The following is a 17,085-nucleotide window of genomic DNA, read 5'->3' on the forward strand; positions in this document are numbered from 1 at the left end:
CCCCACGCGGGACAGCCTCATCACCTTGAATCCTCCCCAGCGCTTAGAACAAGTGCTTTGCACATACTAAACGCTTAAAAAATGCCATCGTTATTATTTATATCAACGTCCGTCTCCCCTTCGGGACTGTAAGCTCGTTGTAGGAGGGAAATGTGTTTACCAACATTGCACTCTCCCAAACGTTCACCGTAGTAAACGCTCGATAAATACGACTGACCGATCGATTGATCGATAAACAAGATCGGAGAAGAGGCGAGAACAGAAAGTACCCCTCGAGGAACCATACCACTCCGACGCCCGCGCAAAGTAAGCGGATAACCGGTTCGGTCTTTCCGACTCCGGGTTCCGTCAGCCGAGGCCACCGACTGGCAGCGGTCGGCGGCCGAATTAGCGACGGCGACTGGGGGAGTTCGGCTTCCGTGAAAGGAGAGTCCCCGGCCCCTTCGGTGAGAACGTGGTCTTCGAAAAACCACGGCTCCCGGGGGCGAGAGGCCAAGAGGGAATTAGGCCGACTTGTGGTTTTGTGAAGATTCGCCCGGGGAGAGGTCCGGTCTGGGAAGGGCTGTCCCAGCCCCCGTGGAAGCGATCTTCAGGATCCTCTCCCGGCCCCCGGGAGATGCCCTGGGTCTCACCGAACGTAAACTTCTGCTGGTCCGCCCGAGCGCTTTGGTCCGGTCGCCGTCAACTGGCCCCACCGGGTCTCCGGCAGTAACAGCGTCAGGGGGGGAAGAGGCCGGGGCCCCGGGGGTCGGGAGGAAGGCAGAGGAGTCCGGCTGGGGGAGCTGGGAAAGGGTGACGGGCGGTCGGTCTTCGAGACCCGTTATTCAGAGCTCCTCCTTCGGGCTGGCGAGGGAGGGCGGCGGGGGGGTCGGGGTCTTGGGGAACCACCGGCCCCCGTCGGCTGGCGGCCGGTCTGGGACGGCGTAGTCCGGCAGCAGCCCGCTCTCCACCGCGTGGTGCCGCAGCCTCTCGTTACCGACGAGCCCCTGCATCCGCAGGTAACCCCGCTGGCAGAAGGGCGGCAGCTTCCGCCGCGTCAGGGTGAACAGGAAGCAGGATTCTACCCCCCCCAAAACCAAAGTAAATACGCTCGGGTGGGTTAGCGTCTCGTGATTCGGAGAAAAAAGGAAAGAAAACTAGCAATTATTGAGCATTTGCTGAGGGTAGACCCAGAGTTATCAAACTGGACCCGGTCCCTGTCCCACATGGAGCTCACACTCTTTCTCTTCCCCATTTTACGGATGAGGAACTGAGGTCCCGCGAGGTTAAGGGACTTGGCTAAGGTCACCCAGCGGGCCAGGGACCAGAGAACCCGGGTCTCTTCACTTCCCGTCGCATGCTCTCCCCACCAGCCCGTAACGCCTCTCTAGGCCCGATCCAAACCAAATCCCTGAACTGAACCGGGCATCGGGAAAACAAAACCAAAAAACGCTACAGCGAATCACAGGTGATCGGCAAAATTGTACAAATGAGAGGTGTTGCCGCCTCCTTCTCATAATGTTGGCATTCGTTAAGTGCTCACTATGTGCCGAGCACTGTTCTAAGCGCTGGGGTAGATACAGGGTCATCAGGTTGTCCCACGTGAGGCTCACAGTCTTAATCCCCATTTGACAGATGAGGTCACTGAGGCCCAGAGAAGTGAAGTGACTCGCCCACAGTCACACAGCTGACAAGTGGCGGAGCTAGGATTCGAACCCACGACCTCAGACTCCCAAGCCCGGGCTCTTTCCACTGGGCCACGTTGCTTCTCACGTTGCCTTAGACTCTAAAGTCCCGAACGACAGGGACTGTAATAATAGCTGTGGTATTTATTAAGCGTTTTACCACGTGCCAAGCACCGTACTAAGCATAGGGTTAGATGCGAGATGATGAGGTCCCACATGGGGCTCGCAGTGCCAGTAGGAGGGAGACTTACCCAAGGTCACACACGGCAGACAGGTGACGGAGCCGGGATTGGAACCCACATCCTCTGACCCCCGAGCCCCTGCTTTTGCCACTAGGCCACACTGCTTCCCAACTGATAAACTCGTATCTACGCTGGCGCTTATCAAATACCATGACAACCAGAGAACACGGCCGGGGGCTGCCAGGCGGATCACGGCCCAGTACGATTTCCTGGCTCGGTTTCGTAGCACATCCCACCCTCGAGCCCCACCGCCATCCCGAGGCCCCTCGCGTTACCTGCGTAAAAACTGCGCAAGTCCGTGTCCAAGCAGTTCTCCAGGAAGCGCCTGAGGGGGAGGATGTGAGCGTTCGGGGCGGTCCAGTCGGTGAGGAAATCCTCCACGATGTGATGGATGGCCGCCGGGCGCGGGAGAGGCCAGTCCCGGGGACGCAGCCTCATCTCCTTCTCTGCGGGGAGAGGGCGGCCTCGTCGCGGTCAGGGAGGGGACGGTTCCGGGGCCTCCCTTCCCACCGCCCCGTCCCCCCGACAGCACATTCCGTAATGCCGATGCCCTTCGACCCCCAAGTCTGGGTTCCCAGCGGGCTTCGCTAACGTTCTGGACTCAGCGTCTCCCACGGGAACTGGCCGGAGCACTGTTTTGGAGTGAGGCGGACGGGGGGGGGGGGACGGGGACGGGGGGACGGACACACACACGCGATTCCATCCGACCGGTAGGACTCTGAGGGATGGTGGGAGGCGGGCTAGAGAAGCAGGCTGGCTCAGTGGAAAGAGCCCGGGATTGGGAGTCAGAGGACGTGGCCACTTAACTTCTCTGTGCCTCAGTTACCTCATCTGTAAAATGGAGATTAAGACTGTGAGCCCCGCGTGGGACGACCCGATTACCTTGTATCTACCCCGGCGATTAGAGCGGTGCTCGGCACGGAGTAAGCGCTCAACAGATACCATAATTATTAGAGATTCCCTTTCTTCCCTGGCTAACGGAGGTTCCCGCCACGCGCTGACCTCCGGCTCGCTGGCCAGGGCCGCGGTATCTCTTTTCTGTGAGAAATTTCGGCCGACGGGTCAGGGTGCCCGTTTACGTCAAGCCAACGGCCACTGCCTTGGGCAGGGTAGGGCGGCAATCGGTCCGGCCTGTTTGCCGCGACCAGAAGCGGGCCTCCTGATTCTCCCTTGGAGGTTTCTGGCTTAAACATCTCGGTTCTACCAGCCCAGGGCTCTCGGAGGGAATTCCCCCGTCGGCTTTACGGGACATGGGGGGCACGGGGGAGGCAGGAAGGCCCCCGGGCCCGGGGGCCACTTGAGAGAGGGGTGAGCCCTGGGGCGAGGTCGAGAGCGGGGCAGAGCCCGGCTCACCGGTGGGGAGGCGCTGGTAGTAGTAGATGACGGGGTGCAGGAAGTTGGACTGCCAGGCGTCCTCCACATCCCCCACTGCCCGGTTGTAATAGAAGACGTCCTTGTCGGGCCCGGAGAAGTTCCTGCCGTACTCCATGGCGACGACGAAGAGCCCGTGCCGCGCCTCCCTCCCGGTGTGCGCTTCCAGCTCGGCCAGCATTCCCACGGGGAACTCTTCCAGGTACTCGAACCCGGTGGCGTTCCTAGGGATCGGGGAGGCCGCTCAGGACACCCGTCTCCACCCGTCGGCGCGCGGAGAGAGGGCGGGGTCCGCGGGGGCCGGCTCGCCGCACGCCTCGCCTTTAGACTGCCGACCCGTTGAGGGCAGGGAACGCGTCTGTCGGCAACAGCGCTCCGCACACAGTCCGAGCTCAACGAATCCGCCGACCGACCGACTTCCCGGCCGGAAAGAGAGGCCCGACGACGCGGTGGGGGAGGCGAAAGGCGGCGACGTGGGCGGGGAGGGGGAGGCCCAGCTACTCACTCCTTCAGTAGAACGACGTCCGCCAGCACCCCGAACATCTGGTAGAGGCCCGAGGCCTCATTCACCCGCCGGATGATGGAGTTGGTCAGCTGGGTGATGGGGTACCCCGGGGCGGGCCAGAGGACTCCGTGATGGCGGTACTCTAGCAGGCGGTGGACGGCCCGGGCTGCCGGGGGAGAACGAACCCGTCCCCTTAGAGCTGTGGCCGTTACCGTGGCCCCGTGGGAGACCCCACGATCGATCGATCAATCGTCAGTGGGCGGGGAAGGTCTCTATCTGTTGCCCGATTGTCCATCTGTCCAATAGTTCAGTGCTCCGCACATAGTAAGCGCTCAATAAATACTACTGAATATTGAATGATCAATCCAGCTTATTTACTGAGCCCTTCCTGTATGCAGAGCACTGGTCTAAGCCCTTGGAAGAGGAGAGGGAGTGTGACTTAGCGGATAGAGCACAGGCCCGGGATTCTAACCCCGGCTCTCTCACTTTTCATTCATTCATTCACCAGTCGTATTTACTGAGTGCCTACCGTGTGCAAACCACTGTACTGAGCGCTCGGGAGAGTACAACAAACGGACGACTTTCCTGCCCAAGACGGGCTCACAGTCTAGAGGGGGAGACAGACACTAACATACGTGCCATGCGGGGACGGCAGGGAAGATGAATGAAGGGAGCAGGTCGGGGCGACGCGGAAGGGAGCGGGAGGAGAGGAGAGGAGGATTTAGTCGGGGAAGGCTTCACGGAGGAGACGTGTCTTCAACAGGGTCTCGAAGTGGTGGGGGAGAGCAATTAATTATCCGTTGTCTGCCGGGTGACCTTGGACAATTTATAGATAGACCTCATCTATAAAATAGGGATTAAGAGTGTGAGCCCACGTGGGACAGGGACTGTGTCCAATCCAATGAACTTGTATCTACCCCAGGGCTCAGAACAGTGCTTGGCACACAGTAAGCGCTTAACAAGTACCGTAATTTTTATTACTAATTTAGTTCTAATGCTATAACAGAAACGTTCCCTGCCCACGATGAGCTTACAGTCTGGGGGGAGCTGACGGTTCGACCCAGGACCTGGTGTTCCTTCCCCGCCGATTAGGAGAGACCCCTCTCGGTCCGTAACCGTTTGGAGAGGGGCCCGCCGGAGGGGTGACGCTGCAACCGGACCCGAGGGGCCCTCATGCGGTTTCCGGGCCCCATCGCTGTCCTCACGGGGCTTACAATCTACAGGGACCAAAGACAGAGACATCCACGGCGTACGTCCAAAAAAGAGACTTTTCATCTACTTGCTCCGCGGAACAATTCTGCAAAGAAAGTAGCTCCGTTTCCATCCAGTTCTCTCTAGACTGTAAGCTCACTGTGGGCAGGGGATGTAACTGTTTATCGTTGTACTCCCCCAAGTGCCTAGTACAGTGCTTTGTATAGAGTAAGCGCGCGATAAATACGATTGAATGGATGAATACATTTTCTAGACGGTAAGGAGGCTCTTTTGGGGGAATCAAGGAGAGAACTGAAGACAGAGGAAAAGGCGTAGGAGGTAACTACAAGAGATGGAGATGGGGGGGATGAGGGAGCACAGACTCATAAATCTACCATAAACAGGCCAGATCCTGTCACACCCCAGTTCCAGCTAACCAGGACTAAATGTTATGTAAGAGTGGGATAATCCCCCGATCATTCGGTGCCAACTGCCCGGAGGAAGTAAGATTTCCACACAGACCCAGGGCACCTGAGGGCAAGGCCAGGCTTGGCGTGGGGGAGAGGATGATTGCCGGGCTCAGGGGAGCGCTAGTAATGACGATAATAGTCGTAATTTTGATATCTGTTAAGCACTTGCTATGTGACAGACACTGTATTGAGTGCTGGGGTAGATACAAGATAATCGGCTTGGACACGGTCCCCGTCCCACACAGGGGTCCCAATTCCCATTTTACAGATGAGGTAACTGAGGCAAAGAGAAAGTAAGTGACTTGCCCAAGGTCATACAGCAGATGAGTGGTGGAGCCGGGATTAGAACCCAGGTCCTTTGACTCTCAGGCCTGTGCTCTATCCATTGGGCCACTCTGCTTCTCTGCTAGGGCGGTTGTGTACGTGGATGTCCTTGGGCACCTCCTGACTCTACCGGGACCACCCTGTTGGGCACGTTGCAGCCGAGGGCCTGGCCCCATCGGGCTGGGGGTGGGTCTTCGTTCCTGGGTCCCCTAGAAGCCAGGGTCCCCCCCGCTTGTCCCCTCCTCCCATTTCAGCCTGGGCAGGGAGGTCTGGGAGGAAGGCCTCCATTCGGGAAGAGCTTCCGACTGAATCGTAGACGCTCTGGCCCGGTTGGAAGAGATGGACCCTACTTTGGGAACCAAAATGCCTCCAGGCGGACGGACGGCAGAGCGCCTTTCTCCACTGCAAGGAGAAAGCGGTGAAATGAGAACCGAGAAATTCATTGCCGGGACTGTTAAACTTCTTTCTCCCCACCGGAAGGCTAGGAAACACAAAAGCTGGCAGCGACGAAATTGGAGGTGCCAAATTAAACCCCGAAATGTCAAGAAGTAGCACCGTTCTGGATTTTATGGCAAAACGAATTAACCCAAGTAGCACCCGTTGTGCAAGAAACCACCCATTCTACAGTTCTAATGAGCAATCCCAAATACCACCCAGGATCTTTATCGCCCTATTTATTTTGTTTATTTTGTTTAATGAGATGTACATCACCCTGATTCTGTTTAGTTGCCATTGTTTTTATGAGATGTTCTTCCCCTCGACTCTACTTATTGCCATTGTTCTCGTCCGCCCGCCTCCCCCGATTAGACCGTAAGCCCGTCGAACGGCAGGGACCGTCTCTATCTGTTGCCGACTTGCTCATTCCAAGCGCTTAGTACAGTGCTCTGCACACAGAAAGCGCTCAATAAATACTATTGAATGAATGAATGCAATGACGGAATGAGTTGCCCCTGCTGATGAGAGCTTTAAATTTCATCTCTCCTGATCTGTGGGCTCTTTTGCTTACATTTGCAATCTTGTGTTCAGGTGGGTTTTTCATCTGATCCCCAGGGGGGTTAGAAAAGGAAAATCAAATCAGCCGAAGACAACAGACCTGTAGCATAAACATGTCTGCAATGCAGCAATTACTGAAACCTAACAAAACTCTAATGGAAAATTTTATGCCAGGAAGAGAGAAACAAAGGGCCAGATTCTCCCGAGTAAATCGTTCCCGCAGAAAACTCGGACCCGGGTTTCAAGTCGTTCCCGGCTTCAAAACGATGTTCTTGCTGATGCACGACGGGAGGCTTGAACCGATTTGGGCAGTTTTGTAAACGGTGCAGATAGAACGGAAATATAACAGTACTCTTATCCAGAGTCAGAAGCAACAAGACAGTGTGGAACTGTCTCGCTACAGATCTATTCCAGAACGCGCTTTTTCTGGTGTAGATCTGTCTATCCTCTGTTCACATTCCTCCCTACTCCAAAAAAAAAGAAATCTGTCTCAACATGCTAATACGGGAATAGTGAGAGGGTCCATCATAATAATAATACTAATAATCATACTGGTATTTAAGCACTTACTATGTGCCAGGCACTGTACTAAGCACTGGAGTGGATACAAGCACATCAGGTTGGACGCAGTCCCCGTCCTATGTGGGGCTCACAGTCTCAATCCCCATTTTACAGATGAGGTCCCCGAGGTCCAGAGAAGTGAAGTGACTTGCCCAAGGTCACACAGCTGACAAGTGGCAGAGCCGAGATTAGAATCCGCTACCTTCTGACTCCTTGGCCCTGGTCCTATCCACTACGCCAGGCGGCTTCTCAGCGGAGCACTGTACTAAGCGCTCGGTAGAGTACAATGAAGTAGTCCAGAGGAAAGCGTTCTGAATTCTCTGGATAGCAGATGCTCCCGAGACCCAAGACGTTCCCGCTGGGGATCAAAACCAGGAGAAGCAGCTGCGGGCCTGTGTCTCCCGGGGCTCACCTGTGTAGCGGAATCCATGGATGAAGCCGCCGGCGGACTTCCGGAAGTCCACGGAGTGGCTGGCAGCGCCCAAGACGAAGAGCCCCCGGGTTCCCCTGGACTCGTAGCTTGCTTTGATCACTGGGTACTTCTTCCTGTGCCCCGTACCCGGGGTTAGTCTGAGGGACCTAAAGGCAGAAAGGGGGCGAGGCTGGGAGAGGAGAAATTGGGCAATTCCTACCCTCTCCTGCCACGCTGGGGATGCCCGTATCACTGTGGAGCCCGCGAGATCCCCACGGAAGCCAAGAGGTCGCCACGTTTCTCCGCGGAGGCCGGGAGACCTCCGCGTTTCCCCACGGAGGCCGGGAGACCTCCGCGTTTCCCCCCGGAGGCCTGGAGACCTCCAGGTTTCTCCACGGAGGCCGGGAGACTTCCACGATTCTCAATGGAGGCCGGGAGACCTCCAAGATCCTCCATGGAGCCCGGGAGACCTCCACAGAGAACCGGCACTCCTCCTTCAGGGGGACAAAGTGCGTGTGGAGGGGTGCCGGCGATCCCTGCCGGGCCCCAACCTGGACTCACCTGCTGAAGACGGAGAAGTCAAAGTTCCAGCCCAAACAGCGGATGACCCGGTCGTAGGGGACCCGGATGGCGAAGTTGTCCACCTCGTCCTGCGGGAGGGGGACGGCCTGGGCGGGGTCGCTCAGATTGGCCTTTTCCAGGAAGAGCTGGAGCGTGACCCGCAGCTTCCCCTTCCGGTCCCTGACGATGGCCAGGTCCTCCAGGTCGGCCTCCAGGAGCCCGTCCAGCGATTTCAGCTGGTAGGTGTCCAGCAGGCCATTGTTGACCGCCCTGGAACCCGTAAGAAGAGCGTCGGAGTCCCCAGTTGGAGGTCGGAAAATCGAGCCCCACGTAGGGGATCTCCTGGCTTCGTCAGAACCGTAAGCCCACCTCACGGACCCTAAGGGGAGCCCCACCGAGGCCCAACGGCCTCGGGGCCAACTGGAAGCCAGAAACGTGATCGGCCGTGGCGGGCTCTAGAAGGGCGAAGGTTACCGTTCCGCTCGGAGCCCGGTGCAAAATAAGAAAGGCCGGAAGATTGCTATCCTCGACTCCTCACTGCCTTTCAGCCTTGACACCCAATTACCTGCGGAATTCTCCCACTCCTTCCTCCACCACGTTTTCTGAATTCCCGCCTCCCTCTCTCCACCCAGACGGATAATAATCACCATCGTAATCATACTGGTCCTTCTTAAGCCCCTTACTATGTGCCAGGACTGGGGCAGATACGGCAGAGAAGCAGCGGGGCCCAGTGGAAAGAGCACGGGCTTAGGAGTCAGAGGTCACGGGTCCTAATCCCGGCTCTGCCACCTGTCAGTTGTGTGACCTCGGGCAAGTCACTTCACTTCTCGGGGCCTCAGTTACCTCGTCTGTAAAATGGGGATTAAGACTGTGAGCCTCACGTAGGACAACCCGATCACCTTGTATCCCCCCAGCGTTTAGAACAGTGCTTTGCACACAGTAAGCGCTTAACAAATGCCATCATTGTTTTTATCATCATTACACGCTGATCAGGTTGGACACAGCCCTTGGGTCACGTGGGGCTCACGCTCCTCATCCTCATTTTACAGACGAGGTAACTGAGGCCCAGAGACGGGAGGGAACTCGCCCAAGGGCACACAGCAGACATGTGGTGGAGCCAGGATTAGAACCCAGGGCTTTCCGACTCCCAGGCTCTATCCACTGGGCCACGCTGCTTCTCACAGGGACTTCCTGTCTCACTAAGAACTACCCTCTCTACTCCAAGCCCTGAACGGGGCATGGTGAGACTAGTCTATCATTCTCCACTCTACCTCGCTCCGCAGTTCTATCTAACGTAGCAGCGTGGCTCAGTGGAAAGAGCTTGGGCTTGGGAGTCAGAGGTCACGGGTTCAAATCCCGGCCCCGGCGCTCGCCAGCTTTGTGGCTGGGCAAGTCACTTAACTTCTCTATGCCTCGGTTACCTTATCTGTAAAATGGGAATTAAAAACTGTGAGCCCCACGTGGGACAACCTGTTCACCTTTTATCCCCCCAGCGCTCAAACAGTGCCTTGCACATAGTAAGCGCTTAATGAATACCACCATTATTATTATTATTACTAATGTCATCTTTCAACAAAAAGGATCCCAGAACTGTGGACGTTTTTTAACGCTATTTGTTAAGGGTTTACTAGGCTGTCCAACGCTGTTCTGAGCAGCGAAGAGCACGGGCTCGCGAGTCGGAGGACTTAGGTTCTACTCCCGGCTCTGCCACCTGTCTGCCGTGTGACCTTGGGCAAATCGCTTCACTTTTCTGGGCCTCGAGTACCTCAGCTGTAAAATGAGGATTAAGACTGTCAGCCCCTTGTGCGACAGGAACTGTGTCCAACCCGATTTGTAACGTTGGTATTTGTAACGTTGGTATTTGTTAAGCGCTTACTATGTGCCGAGCACTGTTCTAAGCGCTGGGGTAGACACAGGGGAATCAGGTTGTCCCACGTGGGGCTCACAGTCTTCATCCCCATTTTACAGATGAGGGAACTGAGGCACCGAGAAGTGAAGTGACTTGCCCAAAGTCACACAGCTGACAAGTGGCAGAACCGGGGTTTGAACCCATGACCTCTGACTCCAAAGCCCGTGCTCTTTTCCACTGAGTGATTTGCTTGGATCCCCCCCCAGAGCACAGAACTGGGCCTGGTTCACAGGAAGTGCTTAACAAATACCGCTTTTTCATCTGGGCTAGATACGAGTTAATTAGGTTCGACACAGTCGGGGAACTTGGAGAGTGGGAGGAAGCGAAGAGGGAGCGGACGAGATCCCTCAACCATATTGGTTCCAGATACTGGAGCCGGGATCTCGGAAGAGATGACTGGCAGAGGGGAGGGGAATTCCTTAAAGGAAAAAACCCTCTCTTTCGATCCTAAACATCTGCTATTCCGCTGCGACATTTCCCGATCATCTGGATGTTTTTCTCTTCTCTCCGAGAAGAGAGGTAGGGGGAATTACATCCCACGCCTTCTTCTAAAAACTCAAACCAAAACTGGCTGCCCCCGCTCTCCCTTCGTGTCGCCCTCCAGCTGTCCCCTCCCGCCCGAGGGCCGGGTCCTCCCCGCTGCCGACGCCGTACCTCAGGTCTCCGACGTAGTGGGTGGCCCAGGAGAGGCGGACCCGAGAACGGCTCACCATGTGGATGAAGTTGGTGGCCCCCAGAATGTTCTCCGCCGTCTCAAAGGCCGAGTTCCCCCGCCCCAGGATGAGGACGCTCTGGCCCGCAAAGTCCTCTGGGTCCACGGACACCGTCTCGTAGCCTTCGACGTGTTCGGAGCCGGGGAAGTCGATCTTGTTGGGGACCGACACCCCGGTGGCCACCAGGAGCACGCTGTGGAGAGAGAAGGGACGGGGGGGGGAAGGGGGCGAGGTCAGGGATCAATACCCTCAAAGGGTACAGGGGACGCTAGATCGGATGACCGATCTGTCGAATCGCCCATCCCGGAGAGAAACACCACTCATTTAAGCTCCTCCTGGAGACCGCAAGCTCTTTCTGGGCAGGGATGACGTCTTCCGACTCCATTATAGCCTGCTCTCCCGGACGCTCAGTCCAGCGCTCTGCACAGAGTAAGTCACTTCAGCTTCTCTGAGCCTCAGTTCCCGCCTCTGCAAAATGGGGATCAAGACCGCGAGCCCCACGTGGGACAGCGGGATGACCTCGTATCCACCCCGGGGCTTAGAAGGGTGTTTGGCACATAGTAAGAGCTTAACAGATACCATCATCATCCCTTAACAGTGCTGCTGACCGCTTGATCTGGGGCTTCTGCTACTTGGGAAGATGGAAGATGGGAAGAGGAAGGACGGAAGGAGAAAGGAATGGACGGAGTGGAGAGAAGAGAATTAATCTCTCTTCCGCATTCCACCGGGTGAGCCCCTAATAACCTAAAGTCATCGTTCTTCACTTACTCAACCCAAAGGTTGAGCGGCCGCGGGTCACTCCTATCAACAGAATTCTTTACGACTCTCTCCAAGCTTCGTACGGCCAGTGAATCCATCAGTCAGTGGGCGCTTACTATGTGCACCGCACTGTATTAAGCATCTGAGAGGAGTAAAGCTTAGTGGATAGAGCCCGGGCCTGGGAGTCAGAAGGATCTGGGTTCTGATCCCAGCTCTGCCACGTGTCTGCTGGGTGACCTTGGACAAGTCACTTCTCTGGGCCTCAGTTACCTCATCTGTTAAATGGGGATTAAGAGTGTGAGCCTCGAGTGTGAACCTGCATCTACCCCGGTGCTCAGAACAGTGCTTGGAACACAGTAGGTGCTTAACGAGCACCATATAATATTAGTAGTAGTATTATTCTTAATCATCATTATTATCATAGAACATAACTTCCGCCCTATCCATAAGGAGCTTTCGGTTGGAGGGGGAGACAAAGATCAATGAGAATAAATACGAAGAGCGAAGAGTCAAATTTGACATCGACAGCCTCTCTCGTGTCTGGCTGGGAGTCCCACACCGCTTTACCGATATACTAACAGTCTCCTACCCCGTGGCTCCACTTAATTCTGAAACTCTAGTGACGATTCCCTCCGTCCAGCTGGGAACGACCCAACGGACCATCGCATCCGTTGCCGAGTCGTATATTCCAAGCACGGTGCTCTGCGCGTCGTGAGCAAGCGCTCACTAAATACTACCGAATGAATGTTCAGTGGGTGTGCAGAGCACTAAACTAAGCGTTTGGGAGAGTACAATACAACAGAGGTCCCCGCCCACCGGGAGCTCACGGGCCGGCGGATCCGCCGGAGAGTCGAACGCGGCTCTTCTGGGGCTACCTGCACTGGTATCCCCGGCCCTTCTGGTCAGTCAAGACGAAGACGTGGCCATTCCAGGCCCGCTCGGCCTTCTCCAGGGCAACGTGGGCGATGGCGGTGTTGTAGATCACCCGGAGGCCCAGCCGCCCCGCGAAGTCTCCCAGGTAGCGCACCATGTCGCCGGCGTCGGGGAAGTAGTCTCGGGAGTAGTGCCGGAAGAGCAGTCGGCCGTCGTGGCTGAGCAAGGAGTTCCAGTCGTGGCGGAGGTTGAACTCGCCGTTTTGGTTGCCCGTGTGCCGCTTGTTGATGCTGATGAGCCTCCGGTGCCGCGGGTAGAGGGCGAAGAAGCTGCCGGGAGCCCCGGCGCGCTCGAACACCACGTAGTCCCTCCCGGCCCGCTCCAGGAAGTAGGCTATCTGTAAGCCGGCCGGGCCGGCGCCCAGGACGCAGTAGTCGTGCCGGGGGCGGGGGGCGGCGGCCTCCGAGGGGCCGAGCGGCGTCACGAGGCACAGGCCGGCGAGCAGGAGGAGAAGCTCCCGGGGGTCCTCGCGGCGGCCCGCGGGGCTCATGGTGGAGCGAGTGGCTGACCCTACACCAAACACACCCTCCGTGAGCGGTCAATTCGTTCATTCGACAGTATTTACTGAGCGCTTACTCTGTGCACAGCGCTGGGCTAAGCGCTCGGAACGGACAGTTCGGCAACAGAGACCATCCCCGCCCGCGGACGGGCTCACGGTCCCACGGGATCTACGGAAGCGGCGTGGCTCAGTGGAAAGAGCCCGGGCTTGGGGGTCGCAGGGCACGGGTTCAGATCCCCGGCCCCGCCACTTGTCAGCTGGGGGACCGTGGGCAGGTCTCTTCGCTTGTCTGGGCCCCGGTCACCCCAGCTGTAAAATGGGGATGAAGTCTCTGAGCCCACGTGGGACAACCTCAGTGTCGCCTTGTATCCTCCCCAGAGCTGCCCAATAAATACGATCGCACGGAGGAGGGAACTGAGGCCCAGAAAAGGGTCATCCAGGGTCACCCAGCGGACGGGTGCGGAGCCGGGATTGGAACCCACGTCCTCTGAGACCCAATAATAATATCATCGGTATTTGTTAAGCGCTTACTATGTGTAGAGCACTAAGCGCTGGGGTGCATACGGGGTCATCAGGTTGTCCCACATGAGGCTCACGGTCTTCATCCCCGTTTGACAGATGAGGGAACTGAGGCACCGAGAAGTGAAGTGACTCGCCCGGAGTCGCCCAGCTGACAGGTGGCAGAGCCGGGATTCGAACCCATGACCTCTGACTCCCAAGCCTGTCCTCTTTCCAAGAGCTCCGCCACTTGTCAGCTGGGTGACTGTGGGTGAGTCACTCAACTTCCCTGGGCCTCAGTTCCCTCATCTGTCAAACGGGGATGAAGACTGTGAGCCTCATGTGGGACAACCTGATGACCCCGTCTCTCCCCCGGCGCTCAGAACAGTGTTCGACACCTAGTGAGCGCTTAACAAACACCAACGTTATTATTATAGTAATTGCTCGGTAAATCCAACTGAATGAAGGAATGAACTGCATCCAAAGGGATTTGCTGGTCTCCAGCCCAGAGCTCAGGGGCTCGGCCACTTGTCAGCTGTGTGACTTTGGGCGAGTCACTTCACTTCTCGGTGCCTCAGTTCCCTCATCTGTAAAATGGGGATGAAGACTGTGAGCCCCACGTGGGACAACCCGATTCCCCTGTGTCTACCCCGGCGCTTAGAACAGTGCTCGGCACATAGTAAGCGCTTAACAAATACCAACATTATTATTATTATTATTATTAACTTAATGGCCTTGGATCGGCTCCAGCGCTTAGAAGAGTGCTCGGCACATAGTGAGCGCTTAACAATCACCAACATTATTATCACTATAGTAATTGCTGGATAAATCCGACTGAGTGAAGGAATGAATTGCATCCAACGGGATTTGCTTGTCTCCAGCCCAGAGGGGGCAACCTGATGGGCTTGGATGGGCTCCAGCGCTTAGAACAGTGCTTGGCACAGAGTGACAGCTTAAGAAATACCAGGATGATGAGGATGATGGAGGATGATGGAGGATGGTGGGCTCCCCCCTCCCCCCACTTACCTGCGGCCGGCGGGGCCCCCAGGGGCCGGGCTCCTATTGGCTCCGCCCCGAAAGGGGGCGTGGTCAGGGCGGGCCCCGCCCCCTCCGCACGGGCGCCCCCCTCCCGGCCGCACGCGCTCCAGCCGCCTGCGCGCGCAGGCGCGCTCGCGCTCGGCCCCGCCACTGCTGCCGCGAGGCGCCCCCTCCCCCCCGTCCCGGTCGCGAGACGCGCTCGAGCCGCCCGCGCGCGCAGGCGCGTGCGCTCGCGCTCAGCCCCGCCAGAGAGGCCGCCCCGGGGAGCGGGAAATGGAGGCGGCGGGAGGGCGGACGGGGCGAGGGCGGGACCCCCGAGCGCCCCACCCCCGCCTCCAACCTGACCCTCCCCTCCCACCTCCTGGGGGGAGGGGGGGGGGTCATGTCCCCGCGCGCTGCACGCCGGGAGAGAAGCGAGGAGGCGGCGCGGGCGCGCGCCTACCTCGCGGGTTCCCCGGTCACGTGGGGGGAATCGGCGACGGTGATTGGAGGCGGGGCGGGCTCCCGGGTCACGTGGCGGGGGGGATCGGCGACGGTGACTGGAGGCGGGCGCGCGCCTCCCTGGCGGGTCCCCCGGTCACGTGGGGAGGAATCGGCGACGGTGATTGGATGCGGAGTCGGGGCCGCGCACGCGGGGTGGGGGAGGGGCCCGAGGCCCAGCGTCTCTCCTGTCAGGCAGTAGCCCAGTAATAATAATAATGATGATGGTATTTGTTAAGCGCTTAACTCTGTGCTGAGCACTGTTCTAGGCGCTGGGGGAGATCCAGGGGCATCAGGTGGTCCCACGTGAGGCTCCCGGTCTTCATTCCCATTTTACAGATGAGGGAACGGAGGCCCAGAGAAGTGATGTTCATTCAATCGTGTTGAATGAGCGCTTACTCTGTGCAGGGCACTGTACTAAGTGCTTGGAATGGCCAATTCCATTGTCCATGAGAAGCAGCGTGGCGCAGTGGAAAGAGCCCGGGCTGGGGAGTCAGAGGTCATGGGTTCGAATCCTGGCTCTGCCACCTGTCAGCTGTGTGACTGTGGGCAAGTCACTTCACTTCTCTGGGCCTCAGTGACCTCATCTGTCAAAGGGGGATGAAGACTGTGAGGCTCACGTGGGGCAACCTGATGACCCTGGATCTCCCCCAGCCCTTAGCACAGTGCTCTGCACATAGTAAGCGCTTAACAAATTAGAGAAGCGGCGGGGCTCAGTGGAAAGAGCCTGGGCTTCGGAGTCAGAGGTCATGGGTTCGACTCCCGGCTCTGCCACTTGTCAGCTGTGGGACTGTGGGCAAGTCACTTGACTTCTCTGTGCCTCAGTTCCCTCATCTGGAAAATGGGGATTAACTGGGAGCCTCACGTGGGGCAACCTGATGACCCTGTATCTACCCCAGCGCTTAGAACAGTGCTCGGCACATAGTAAGCGCTTAACAAATACCAACATTATTATTAATTCTGCAATAGAGAGAGACCATCCCTGCCCAGGCTCACAGATGGGCAAATGGGCAGTAGAATTTTGGACTCTCCCAGGGATTAGACTGTGAGCCCGTCATTGGGTAGGGATGGTCTCTCTCTGTTGCCGAACTGTCCATTCCAAACACTTAGTACAGTGCTCTGCACATAGTAAGCGCTTAGTAAATACTATTGAATGAATGAGTGAATCTATACGGTAAGCTACACAGGAAGCGCTTAATAAATACCACTGATTGAAACGTCACTCGCTACATCTTCCGTTCCTAACGGAGAGCCAAACTCGGCTCATCATCACCCATCACGAACTTCCAAGGGTTACACTGTTCCCCGTTCAGGCTGGTGGCTTTGCCCACCCCACTTCTCTTCATTCAGTCGTATTCATTGAGCGCTTACTAGGTGCAGAGCACTGGACTAAGCGCTTGGAATGGACAATTGGGCAACAGATGGAGACAATCCCCGCCCAATGACGGGCCCACAGTCTAAACGGGGGGAGACAGCAAAGACGGAACAAATCTGATGTAGATATCAAGATAAGTAAAATCATAGATATATACTTTGCAACTTTTGTTGCGAGAGGGGTTTGGGGACCCCCACGGAGGACGGAGGCCCAGGTCCCGGGCAGCCTGCAGAATCCACCGTGCGCGTGTGGCGTCTTCTGCCTTTCAGCTGCGGGCACTCCAAACCCCAGGCCTGTTCCAAAGCTCTGGTTTAAACCCGGGTTTAAGGGGAGTCTTCTTTGTCTTGTCGGGATCCTCCTTTGGAGGACCCATGGCTTCATCTTGTTCCCCCAGGTCTCCCATCTCCCAGTCCCGGGCTTTTTCCAGTAAACCCCACTGCTTCGCTGGCCGTGCAAATGGCGTCTGTGCTCGTCTGCTCAATTGTATTTATTTTTATTACCCTATTTATTTTGTTAATGAGATGTACATCACCTCGATTCTATTTATTGCTATTGTTTTAATGAGATGTACATCCCCTTGATTCTAT

General features: G+C 56.9%; 1 protein-coding gene across 1 annotated transcript; it reads right to left on the bottom strand.

Annotated features, from left to right (window-relative positions):
* Positions 1-159: 159 nt before the first annotated feature.
* FOXRED2 (FAD dependent oxidoreductase domain containing 2) lies at positions 160-14,729 on the bottom strand. The gene is made up of 9 exons (XM_029078907.1): positions 14,632-14,729; positions 12,551-13,118; positions 10,858-11,109; positions 8,295-8,564; positions 7,734-7,900; positions 3,783-3,948; positions 3,260-3,501; positions 2,182-2,352; positions 160-1,060 (listed from the first exon to the last, which is right to left on the bottom strand). Exons 2-9 carry the CDS (start codon positions 13,096-13,098, stop codon positions 825-827), a joined length of 2,052 nt encoding a protein of 683 aa, XP_028934740.1. The 5' UTR covers positions 13,099-13,118; positions 14,632-14,729; the 3' UTR covers positions 160-824.
* Positions 14,730-17,085: the final 2,356 nt, after the last annotated feature.

The sequence above is a fragment of the Ornithorhynchus anatinus genome, chromosome 14 (genome assembly GCF_004115215.2).
Source record: "Ornithorhynchus anatinus isolate Pmale09 chromosome 14, mOrnAna1.pri.v4, whole genome shotgun sequence".
Taxonomy (NCBI): domain Eukaryota; kingdom Metazoa; phylum Chordata; class Mammalia; order Monotremata; family Ornithorhynchidae; genus Ornithorhynchus; species Ornithorhynchus anatinus.